At 39.3% G+C, this 13172-nt stretch overlaps 1 protein-coding gene across 2 annotated transcripts in view; it reads left to right on the plus strand.

Annotated features, from left to right (window-relative positions):
- stx12 (syntaxin 12) overlaps window positions 1–13172 on the plus strand; it is a 39404-nt gene that overhangs the window by 1780 nt on the left and 24452 nt on the right. For both annotated transcript variants that reach the window (XM_057828132.1, XM_057828131.1), the window contains exons 2-3: window positions 685–821; window positions 11970–12039. In XM_057828132.1, coding sequence (XP_057684115.1) covers window positions 722–821; window positions 11970–12039 — 170 coding nt within the window. In that variant the 5' untranslated portion in view covers window positions 685–721. The remainder of the gene's footprint in view (window positions 1–684; window positions 822–11969; window positions 12040–13172) is intronic.

Raw genomic sequence — 13172 nt, forward strand, 5'->3', positions numbered from 1 at the left:
TAGCCTGAGAGGTTTTTGAACAATTTTGAAACTAATGTACAAAACAATAAAAGCATTGGGGGTAGGGGTAGGGAGGGTTGGTACATCAATCAGCGATTTATCATCGAATCGGAGCCTCTCAATCATAATCGTAATTGAATCGTTAGTTGCCCAAGATTACCACCTCTACTAAACACACTGGAGTTAATTCTCATAGCTGGTGGGAAACGTTGATGACAGTGTTTACTAACCTTAATTTTGTATGTATGCGAAATCATATTGGAGGTATTGCCTCCTCGGCAGCCACCCTCCGCAAAGATGTACATGTCGGTTGGCCCTCCTCCTCTAAGCCGCAGTAACTTTTCTGTAGCTGAAGTATTCCCATACCAACGATTAAGTTTTCTTCAATGGGGTAAAAAGTTCAGGAGTTTCACCTCCTCCAGCCATCGTGTAGCACAGCTGACTCACTGACACTGGGCAACAACAGGTGGGGGAGGTTTGAGCCTTGCAGCTGCAAGCGAGGGATTTCTCCCTGCATTTTTGGGCCATAAAAAAATAGTTAATACCTTAGGGAGGGTATGACGGAAAATTTTTGCGGTTTTGAAAGCGTGACATTTTCTTACCACGGTATACCTTGAAACCAGTGATTGCCACCTGTCTAACTACAGTATTACATTTTTGACACGCATCTCAATTTTTGTGCAGCCAAAATTTCAAGCCAAACGGACCTCCAAGAGACAACATGTCGTACGGTCAAGGAGAGAGTTATCGCTCAGCCCCTCGGGACTTCACAAGCCTTATCCAAACATGCAGTTCCAATATCCAGAAGATCACTCAAAACAGTAAGTGCTGTCACCTAGCAAAATACATTTACAATATGTCAATCTCATGCTGTTACTGGGGAGTGAGCCAGTGCCACATACTTTATGTACTGTACTATGACACAGGTATTAAACACGTAGCCCATGTAATTGATTAATCGGCCAATTAATTAAACAATTCATCAATTAATCGGATAAATGTCACTTTTTTAAATTCGCAGTGTATCTCGAGGCATGTCGTAAGTAACAATGAAGAAAAAATCCAATTTCAAAGCACACTCTCTTGTATGACAATTTACAGTTTGAAGAGGAGTTAGTGTTGAAATTCAAAGCTGTTATATGAATGGGTTTGTGTGTGTGGTTTCTTTATAAAAAGAAATTTACTATCAACTCTACTATCTAACAATAACTCAAGCACTAATATGCTTCTCCAAAACACAATGCAAACGGATGCTTAGGATACTGATTAGCATCAACGCTAATTAGCTTAGCCTTTCGTGATAAGTAGTAACGTCTCATCAACAAAGAATACAAACAATGCAATTGGCTCCATTTACTCACCTCTGACAGAGGCACACTGGATCAAACAACACAAAAGACAGTCTAACTCTCTACATTTTATAATATTATTGATTCAACAACCCTACCTGAATGTAGCAGTGAACTCTCTCTCTTTTGCTGTAGTCACTGGCACGCGTGCGAACAGCCTCACATGACACACAAACAAGGACCCAGATGGGACTGCTCATAGCTGCCGGCAAAAATCGAATATCAAATTAGTCAGCAACTAATTTATTCATCGATTTTAATTGATTAGTTGTTGCGGCCTCATTAAGAAGCTAGTTTAGATAATAAGATGTCTCAAAATTGTTGAAGAATTTAGACAAGTTTAAGGGGAAGAAGGTCCTAAATGATTAATTGCTTATCAAGATAGTTTTCTATTAATTTGCTAATCGATTAGTTGTTGATTAATTGTTACACCTCTAATTCTTTTATAGGTCATTCTGAGGTCAACCAGCCCCCCATTTTGATTAAAAATGGTGTAAATTGTTCATGATTGGTTTGTGCTGTAAAAAATGTTGTTTGTGCTGCTATCATATCATCAGTTTAAAGTGATGACATCACGCATCCCCCTATTTATTGCAAAATGGACCCGATATGATTCAAATTGTTTATGCTGCGTTAGTGCTGTAATTTTTTTTTTTTTTTTTGCTGCTAGCGTGTAACAGATATTGAGATATTGATTTCGACTGATGACGTCAATTGCAGCCCTTCCATCGCGGCTGCCGGAGCATACTAACTCTCTCAATAACGGAGGGGTGTCCCAACAACTAGAGCAAACGTAGCACAAACTAATGGCATCCCTTCAGGCCCATTATGAAGTTAATGGGTGGGCTGCAAGTCATGTCATCACTCTAAAGTAATATCTCTATCTCATCAACGAAAACAGCACTAACAAAACCTTTTACAGCACAAACCAGCATAAACCAGCACAACCGATTGACGCCATTTTTAATCAAAATGGGGGGCTGGTTGAGCCCAGATTGACCTATAAAAGAATTGTAAATATCTTAAAAATGATAGCAGCACAAACAAAACTTTTTACAGCACAAACGTACCACGAATGTTTGACATCATTTTTATATAAATTTGTGTCCTTTGGGGGGCCAACTTTACGGAGGTGGCTGGATCTGGCCCATCGTCTTGTGCGGCCAGCGTAAATAAATAATGGGCTTCATGTTTCTCACTAAAATTGAAATTTCTATAGTCCTTGATCAAGTCATCCAAACATCAAATTCATTTTGAATAGTTTGGACCTCTAGTGCAGTCAGTGAGTTAAGTATTTATATGGGTTGGCATGAATCAATAAATAATCAATACATCAATAATCATAATCAATACATAAATCATGGCAATGATGTGGCCCACGACAAAAATATTTTTGACAACGCGTACTATAGGATAATGCGTCAACATTCAGTGCAGTGCTTCTCAATTGTTTTCTGTAACACCCCCCCCCCCGCAGGAAAACGTAAACGATACGCGCCCCCCCAACTCTCTGCCACCACGATAAATAGTATAATTTGTCTATAAAATTATTATTAATATACGTACCCCTCTGCATAACATTGTGTCCTTTTAAATACTAAAGAAGTAATATAGATCAACTTACAGTAAAATATAACTATATTAACATTAAAGCGGGTAAATATGGCAGAATTAAAAAAACAAAAAACAAAACCCCCCGAAAAAAGTCACTTCCAAACTGTACAAATAATACGTTTATTTTTCGCATCATGCCAGCCAAACGACTGCAGAAAAATCTTGCTGTAACGAGGGACAGGCATGTGCGCCTTTTTGGGGTTTCAAAAAGTTACCATTCACCGGTGGATATAGGCCAAAACAAGCCCTACTACTGTGGGACCATGGGACTTACGAGGAAGTGAATAAACATCGTGTTTTGTATTATGTTAAATACTGGGATCATTTTAATACGGAGGTGGCTTGCATTTTGCGGCTGACATGCTCATTGTCACCTTGGCTGACGACCAGCGGCTTGTCGCACATCCCCCCGCCAGGAGAGCACTATACTCGGCTTATTCCCCTCTTCATGTGCCCGGTGTTCTGTCAAATTTTCCGACCGATGAGAAATTGCAACTTTGTGTTAAAAATATCCGCGAATACAGCAATTACAAAGTAAACACTACAAACTTTCTTTAAATAAAGGACTACTTACGTTTGATCATGGATGGGCATGTACCGTAAAAAGCTCTCCTCATACACATTAGCTGCACATGTTAGCTGCACAACAATTTCAGCCTCCCTCCTCCACTGAGTATCCCGCTGTTTACAACTTCGCCGTGTAGTAACGCATTATTTTGCTGTATTCGTGTTGACCATTTGGCAGCTAAACGCTCCTCCGACGTCGGCCGGTTTGTTCGGCGGTCATTGTCTAGCTACTTCCCCGGCGAGCTCTCCTGTCCGTAGTAGCAGGGGAACGAGCTGTAAACTGCTCTCCGCTGGGCGGTTTGCCGATCGGCGAAGACAGTCGACAACCCAGTCGTCATGTGAAATGATCCGGGCTAGTTATGTGTGATTTTCCGCTTCGAAGGCTTTGAAACATCACTCTGTTCGGGTTAGCATGTCGGCTAGCTGTCACGCCTCTTGGTTTGTTTACATTCTCCGAAGCTTGGGAAGGGAAATGACATATGCCCAATTTAGGTGGCATAAAATATCGTTCGGGAGGTGCGACAGTAAAGGTGAAGTCGACAGTTTTGACCATTATGGAGTAATTTTGCCATGTCGTCTTGAATAAATGCAATGTTATTATTTCATATATTCCATTTAGCACAAGACTGTTATTTGTCATGACCATGCCATTTATTTAGCTATTGGGGAAAAATACTTGGATTAAAAGAATATCTTGTAAATATATTGGAGTAGAGAGACTGAAACAATGACATTTTGCGGCTCTCTTCGTCACGTTTTCTTCGTTCTGAATAATTCCCCCTCAATGGGCTGGATACTAAATCAGATGAAATCGTGACTCCGCTGACGTCATCCACCTGTTGGGGACGCGAGAGCCCTATAATGGTAGGCGTGGCTAACCAGCAGATTAAAAGACTAATTTCTCGTCATCTGCGCTTTGCTAAATTGTTGTATATAGTCGAATCGTCTCAAACTATAATTCTAATTCACATAATAATCCTTTTTAAGACTTTTTTTTTCTTCAGGTATTAATGATTTGGCTTCCTGCTGTGCGCTGCAAACATTTTTAGACACGATAAACAAACTGGTCTTTCCTCGTCTCTCACTGTATTAAAAGTCAAATCCAAACCCTACATATGCTTCAACACATTTCTTCGTTTTAGCTCCTCATTTACCCAGTTCTCTTTGCTGTGTGCTCTTGTTTGGTTTAAAATACTGCACACACTCTGAAAATGAGAGAGCCACTTCCACCCACTGAGTGGATGTGCAATTACACTTTATTCTAGTAGGGCAAAAAAGTATGTTCCCCGAGGTCACATGCGCCACCCCCGGCATTGCTCTGCGCCCCATTATTTGAGAAGTGCTGATTTAGTGTAAGAGCATTTGAGTTTAGTAGCAGGTTTAGTGTTGTCATGTATTTGTGAAGGAGGCACCGTCTCACTGTTTCAATTATTCTAACAGATTTAATATAATCAATCAGGGAATATTATCGTTTCTCGTATTTACTGTTTGACTGTTTATATTACACCAACACACCCAATATAAAATCACTTTTACCATAGTTTAAGGAAAACAAGCAGAACATAGGGCATAAAGAGATTCACGGCGCCTTCTTATCACGGAAGCCCAACGCGTGCGTCATGCAACTGACTGAGCTCCAGCAATCAGTTCTTCCGGCCAGTCCAGAACAAATGGCTGGACGCCCTGTCCCAACACAATGAAAACCGGAGCACACCTAAAATCCAACTGATAACACGACTGACAAGACTCGAAGAGGCCCTTTGACGCTGAAGTGGCAAAATCCACAACCCTCGTTGCCCTGACAACAGTCACTCCCGAATCCTCCTGTCCGATCCACAAACAGACAATAATCCAAAACAACACCTAAACACACCCTTCTTTCTGCCCAGAGCCCGCCCTGCGAAAGCCTTCAAAAGACTGAAGGTTTAACTAATCGTTGCCATTTTTCTCGGGAACCTTTTGTTGACTTGTGATATGGTGACCTTGCCTCCTCGCCTGAGTCTGTTTCTGTTTCGCCTTGCCGTTTGATCGCTGCCGACCTGAATAAATTGTCCACTTTTGCTTCGAAGCCTTTTTCCAGCTTTCAAAATGGAGTCAGTACAAAGGGTTAAGACTAGGGTGAACGCGCGGAGTTTGGCCTTTTGGCCGGGTGGTTGGATTTCCGCCGGCTGAGATCGTTGAAGCTGTGCCAGTGCGGGTCCGGTGGTCCGGCTGGCGTGATTCTGGCAATCTGGCTAAAATGTCAGATTCCTTCAATTTGTCATGTCAGACATGCTCAAGGAGAAACAATATTACCCACAAAATCAGTTTTTGGATAACCGTTTGTGAAGTTTGAACTTGTTGCATTTTCTCTACTGACATTCCCCTGACAAACATTCTATACGAGTAATAGTGACACTGTGACAGTGTCACAATAATGAAGACTCGAATCAGCTGACTTTTTTGAAAGCATTTCACAGTTTGCTCATTTTATTAGCCACACCAATAGATTCATTTAAAAATGGTATCAAAATTAATTTGTGCTGCAGTTTGGTTTTCAGTTTTAAAGCCATTGCAGGGCAACACCCTTGCAATAACTCCAACAGTTCCTTTTTTAGTTTATAAAAATGAAATGTTATCCTTTTTGGCATCGAGTTAATCATGCCCTTTAACTGGTTTTCATAAGATTGTGTGTCTCATGTTGTAGTCGGTGAGTTAATGTCTAGAGTTAAAATAAAGACTGAGGCCCTTTGTTTTCTCCCAATGAGCAGAAAGTGGGCCATGTGATGTGACTGTCACATGCTGCTTCTTAAGCTACTTGTACACTGGCTTCTCGGTAAATCGTCTCATCAGGGGTGTAGCAGGGGAGATTAATTCACTTGTTACTTTGAGATGGAGCTCACAGCAGCGGGAAGGTTCAAAGTGTGTGGTCATGGAGCTGTTGTGGCTTGCCTACTTGGGATAATTGGATGTATGGCGTGTGTCATTACGTTTCCTTTCACCAAGAAGAGGAATAGGCAATGTTTGGTGTTACAATTAAGGCTGTCCCAAACGATAATTTTTCTCCCAATTAGTCTGCAGACTTTTTTAACGATTAGTCGACTAGTGTAATAACTTTAACAAACTTTTTATTTATTTATTTTTTACTAATCTTGCAATTAAATTTTTGCTGACGATTTTTAATTCACAAAAAAACATTTTGGAACAATTAAATTCTTTATTAAAGTACAAATAAACACATAAATAACAATAATAAATCACAAATAAACGAGGTCAAATTCTGATGGCATTGGTAAATGGTAAATGGACAGTACATATATAGTGCATTTATCTGCATGGTTACCATGCCCAAAGCGCTTTACATTAGCACACATTTACCCATTCACGCACACATTCACACACAGCATTAACTAGTGCAAAGGAATGGAATGTAAACAGATTCAGAACACTGTGACTTCACTTTACCTACAAGTTTCAAAACAATTCTTACTTTCTCTATTCGTGGTTTGTCTGTATTGTTCCCAGCATTAGAGTGAGCACCAGCAGAGTAGATTGATATTAAAGAAAAAAGAATAAATAAATAATAAAGGAATAACTTCAGTGAGACGCGCTTTGTAGCCATCTACCAGTCTTTGACATCGGTCTGAAGAAAGTTTGCCTCACTCCTCAACGCAGAGTCCTTTCAACAGCGAGATATATTCAGGGATTTCTTGCATGTACATTAGGGCTGGGCGATATGACCTTAAGTACGTGTCACGTTAAATTGAGCAGATTTACGTCAATAACGATAAATGACGATAAATTCGCACAAACGGACAATTATATACCGTATTGGCCCGAATATAAGACGGTGTTTTTTGCATTGAAATAAAATGAAAAAAGAGGGGTCGTTTTATATTCGCAGTCTAGACATTATACCCATTCAGGACGCTAGATGGCGCCAGATGTCATTGAAGCGATGTCCTGTCTTGACAGCTCTCAGCTATTCTCCCCATCCATGATGCTAGATGCCGCCAGATAACATTTAAGAGATGTTCTGTTAACCAGTTTGCATAGTTTTATTGCAATGTTTTTCCTTACTCAGATTTTTTTCAAGACTACAGTTACAGTTAGACTTGACTTTGATGGTTAATGCAGTTATTGCAATTTTGTTGTTTTATCACAATAGATTGGTTTATTTACATTTCAAAAACCAGAAGCCATTCATTTACGAATGTGATTGCACTTTAGTTTACATATTTAAAGGTTCAGATATTAAGATTAGAATAAGGCAAAATAACATGTTTTTCTCTCAAATATATTGTTATAATCGTTTGTTTCAGATGTACTGTAATTATTTTCTGTATAAAAATTAATTTGGTGTTCAAAAAGTCTTTTTTGTCAAACTTGAGTCTTGAAAAAGACGGGGTCGTCTTATAATCAGGGCCGTCTTATATTCGGGCCAATACGGTAATTTGAAAATCTGAATCAATGCATGAAATACAAATTAACTGTTTCTCGTTGATTTATTTACCAGCTTTCAATTTAACATATTTAAAAATTGTACATGCAGTCTAAACATTAAGTATATTGATAAATCTTGTAAACCATAAGAATTCAAGTATGACCATTTATAACATCTTGTATGACTTGAACAATGTACAACATTATAAAAATCAATACGACGACTGTGCAAAGTCATTGTAACACAAATGACTTACAGCTTGAATAGTACACTTCAAACGGTCAACTTATTGTTAATGGCTGCTGTGACATAATTACTCAACACAAATGTTTACTTCAAGGTGTCATTTTTTTTTTTTTCTCCCTAATACATTTTTTAATACATGCACGCAAACAGGCATCCCCCACACAGACACACTCACACATTAAAGCTATATTGCTCTTTTGCCAATAAAACATTTAAGATTTTATGATTGCAGTAATGACACAGAATAAAGCAAGCACATACAGAAAAATAGCTATTGCCATTAAACGGTCATATTATAGGCTTCACTGTTGGATTATAATTTATGATGAATGCTTTGCCATCATAAAATATATCAAAGAAATCACACACACACACTGATACGAAATAATGCGACATACTAATTGCTAGATGCAGTCCGTGCCAAATCCACTCATTAAGTTCAGCCGTTTTGACAGGGTTAAAGCCGCTATCTGACTCCATCATGTTCATTTGTGGCGTTAGCGGCTAGCGTTAGCCTGTGGCCTGGCTACCAGTTGAAAGCACCCTCTCCTGAAATCGTGAGAACCAGAGAGGAAAGGGGGTGAAAGCCCCCTCTGGAGGCCGCCAAGAGTCTGTCGGGTGAAAGTTTGGCGAAGCTCCCTTAAGCCCGACTCCATCACTTTTGCTTGTAGCGCTGGCCACTAGCGTTAGCCGCTAGCGTTAGCTTACCGGGCTTCTGTTTGTTTGAGTTCGTGATAACCACGTGACTTTATACGTAAGCACACTGACTGCTTTCTTAAAGGGGAATGAATATCGCCGAACAACACAGAGTTGAAGCGGGATGAAAACTATATTTTTTCTTGTTTTATTGAATTACCGAATTTACCGACATGGTCAAAATTACGTCGGTCATCGTGAAGAATTTCGGTAACAGTAAATTTTCGGTATACTGCCCAGCTCTAATGTACAGCCTGGTTCAAGTCACCCCACAGTATCTCAATGGGGTTAAGATCTGGGCTTTGACTTGGCCAATGGCCATTCCAGGACTCTCCATTTCAGCCAGTCCTTGGTGGATTTACTAGTATGTTTTGGGTCATTATCATGTTGCAGGGTCCAGTTTCGCTTCAGCTCTAATTTTTTCACAGATGATCTCAGGTGTTCCTTAAGCACCCTCTGATACAGGATACAATTGACTGTGGATTCTATGATGGTGAGCTGGCCAGGTCCTACTGCAGCAAAGCATCCCGAAACCATGACACTTCCACCTCCATTCTTCACAGTTGTTATATGGTTCTTTTCCTGAAATGCTGTATTTGGTTTACGCCAAACATGTCCTCTGTTCTGGTATCCAAATAATTCAATTTTAGATTAATCTGTCCAAAGAACATTATTCCAGAAGTCCTGGTCTTTGTGCACATTCACTCTGGCAAACTTCAGTCTGGCCTTCATGTTCGTCTTGGAGAGCAAAGGTTTTCTCACCTCTCATGAAGTTTAAACTCGTGAAGTCTCTCTCTGATTGTAGAGGCTTGCACTTTCACGTCAACAGTAGCAATATCCTGCTGTAGGTCCCGTGATGACATCTTGGGGTTTTTGGAGACTTCTTTTAGCATCTTGCGGTCTGCTCTCGGGGTGAACTTGCTTGGACGGCCAGACCTGAGCATGTTGGCAGTTGTTTTGAATGTCCTCCACTTGTAGACTATTTTCCGGACAGTGAAATGGCTGATTTTATATTCTTTTGAGATCTTTTGAAATCCCTTACCAGACTCATAAGCGTCTACAATCTTCTATCTGAAGGCCTCAGTCAGTTCCGTTGATCTCGCCATGGTGTTTTCTCTCACTTCAACTGTCAGAGGCACACCAAACTAAATGTGAGGTTTAAATAAAGGCAAGCCTCCTTTAAAACACTGGGTAATGATTAAGCCTGTCGCAATATGCAATAATTCCATTTATCGCGCGATATATAAAAATGAAGGCGGTAACTTTTCCGCTGCGATTTATCGCCTCGCGTGCACGTGTGTGTGCGCGTGCGGCAGACGTGCTGTTAAACGTTCGTTACCAACTGCGCAAAATGCATCTTCGTTCCAGGTCCGCCAAAAACTAGCGCCGGAGCCAATTGTTCCCATTATATCCTATTGTTCAACGTATACCGGCCGCGTCAGTGCTCCGGAGTGACTGTGGACCATCTATGGCGCGCCGGTGTTGGTGACGTGTGGGCGCTCCCGTCAGGAGTGACATTTCACGCGGGACGGCTATTTTTCGGCACAACGCTGGATATTTATAACGAAGTCCGCCAAAACATTGTTACCGACTTGGCTGCTACGAATAACCTCACTTTGACAACGAACAGCTGAATGAAATTAAGAGCGCTGTGCTTCAAACTCGTCCTGTATATGAAAGCCCTCATATGCTGGTGTTGTGTAGTAATGAGCAGACGTGACTTCAGCGGCGCTTGCTAACTTTTTTAATGCGCGGTTGCGCGCACACACTAGATATCATGAAATGGCAAACTAGATATCATGAAATGGCAAACTAGATGTGCTACTTCCCATGCCATTGGCTACGTGAGCCCAGAGTGATTATGGGACATGTAGTCCATATACTACATCGATGAATTCTAAACTGTCATTTGTCACATGAGGTTAAGAAGGCCAAATCAATCCATACCAGTGACTATAGATAATGTTGCAAATATTGTTAATTCAGTACGTGACACAAATGGATTCAGATCATAAATAGGATGTCTTGCTCATGTAGTAAACCTAGCTACTAAGAGAGCTGTAGCAATCAACGGTGTGCCCTGCCTCACTTTACAAACAGTAAAGATTGTTCTCAGCACTTTTATACAATTTTTTTTCATATCAGTAAGAAGTAAGCAAATAAATATTATGCACTAAAATGCATGTTTATATGATGGCAATTTAATTTTTGCTCGTTAGCAAAAAAAAAAAACAAAAAAACAAAAAATACAATTGTTATATTTTTTTTTACAGAGCATTAAATGTATTGAATCGGATCGAAAATCGTGTCCTTCGTATCAAAATTCGTACCGAACCATGACTTAACTGTATTATTGCATCCCTATGGAACACCATTGCAGAAGCTATGACGGGAAAAGTTTTCATTTTTCTAAATGCTGAAGTTGTTAAGTGCAATTATTTATTTATTTATTTATTTTTTAAACACATTTTATTTATTCTGTGTTTCTGTGCGGCATCAATATTGTTGTTTTTTACTTAAGAGGTATGGTCTATTGTTTTTAGTTGTGATTTCTTAAAAAGTATATTTGAATTTAAGAGTAAATATCGCGTTTAAATGGGTGTACTTCATCTATTAATATATACTGTATTCGCACTGTGTTATTGTAAATTGGTTTAAAAAATTGGGGGGGGGGGCGCAATAATATCGCATATCGCAATAATTTATGAGAATAATTATCGCACATTAAAATTTGTTATCGCGACAGGCCTAGTAATGATGTTTATAATCATGTGCACCTGATGTGATACACCTGTGTGTGATTTTAGCCGTTTTAAATGGGATTGAATGTGGGGGTGTCCTAATTTATTCAACAGAAATTTCAGAAAGTTATGAAAATAAAAAAAATCAGTTTTTATCGTTTAGTTCGATTACTTGAAACTCTCAAGACTTTTAAAGTTGATATTAAATATCCATATGACCAAATATGTTACAAAACAAACAGGCCATAGGGTGTCCTAATTTTTTCACATGACTCTAAGTGCTGCATTTTTCCTCTAGAGATTCACATTGACGTTGTTTCTTTCCTATGACAGCCGCTCAGATCAAGAACATGGTGAGCCAGTTGGGGACCAGACAGGACAACAGTGAACTTCAGGACCGACTGTATGTATTCCCTGACAATATGATATAAAAACCAAATGATCAGTTTCACGGACAAGCCAACACTACAGTAAAACCTTATGAACGGGCAGGCGATTTAAAAAAAACACATTTTAGCATGACTAGTCAAAGAGAAGCGATTACAAGGCAGAAACATTATACTCACAAAACCAATTAATAGTGATAAAAGCTGTAATGTCTCAGATATCTCATATCTCAAAAATATGCCCAGCAATATTCAAAACTCATTTGTCACACAAGTATAAAAATATGTGGAGTGCTGTTTATATTCGTCTTGTTTCATTTATATGCCATGTTGGGGCTGCTTTTTACGGGCAATAGGGGTGCAGAAAAGCCACAAAGTGGAGATTATCCTTTCAAGCTTGCCAAATACTGTCATGTGAGTTACCCTGCGTTCTTGCATGTGCAACGATAACCAGAGGTGGTTTGAAGTCCTTAGTTATTGTTTGACTTGAATAATCTCCCCAAAATGAAAAAGCTGTCGGTCAGACCCTGCTAAGAAATCCAGCATAATTGTTGTGTTTTGGTACTGGACTTGCTCATAGGCGGACTTTTGACTTAACGCAGTGTCAGCAATTAAATGAAATTACAATATATATCTTGACACTGTTCGTGTTCAATCCTCGGTTCAAGCTCAGTTTTTGAAAGCGTATGTTTATGTTCAAATAAATTAGGTTTAAAGAAATTCTTAATATCCATATTTGCAAAAGCAAAGACTCGTCTTTAAGGTGCTAGTCACATGATCTGTTCGAAAAATAATTTTGACCAATTAGGAAATACTTTGCAGGATTCTTGTTCATTTCATTCATTTTTGTTGTTTGTTTTATTGCTTTACAACTTTTATAGACAACATTTTGACAGCTAGGGTTTTATTTTAAAGGATAAGTTCAGAATTTTTGACAAGTTCAAGGTTCAAGTTAGCAGGGGTTTATTTTGGCGATGGAGTTGATTTCAACAAATTCTGTGTAGTTTTCAGTTATTTGTTAGTTTCAGGGCTCCTGAGTGACTAAGATAGCATGGGTCAATGGGTTAGGATTAGCATGCCAATAAAAAAACAATATTAACAGATTAACATATTTATATAAATTCGAAATACAGATCATTGGTCGAAATAC

This window comes from Corythoichthys intestinalis, chromosome 22 (assembly GCF_030265065.1).
Source record: "Corythoichthys intestinalis isolate RoL2023-P3 chromosome 22, ASM3026506v1, whole genome shotgun sequence".
Lineage (NCBI taxonomy): Eukaryota > Metazoa > Chordata > Actinopteri > Syngnathiformes > Syngnathidae > Corythoichthys > Corythoichthys intestinalis.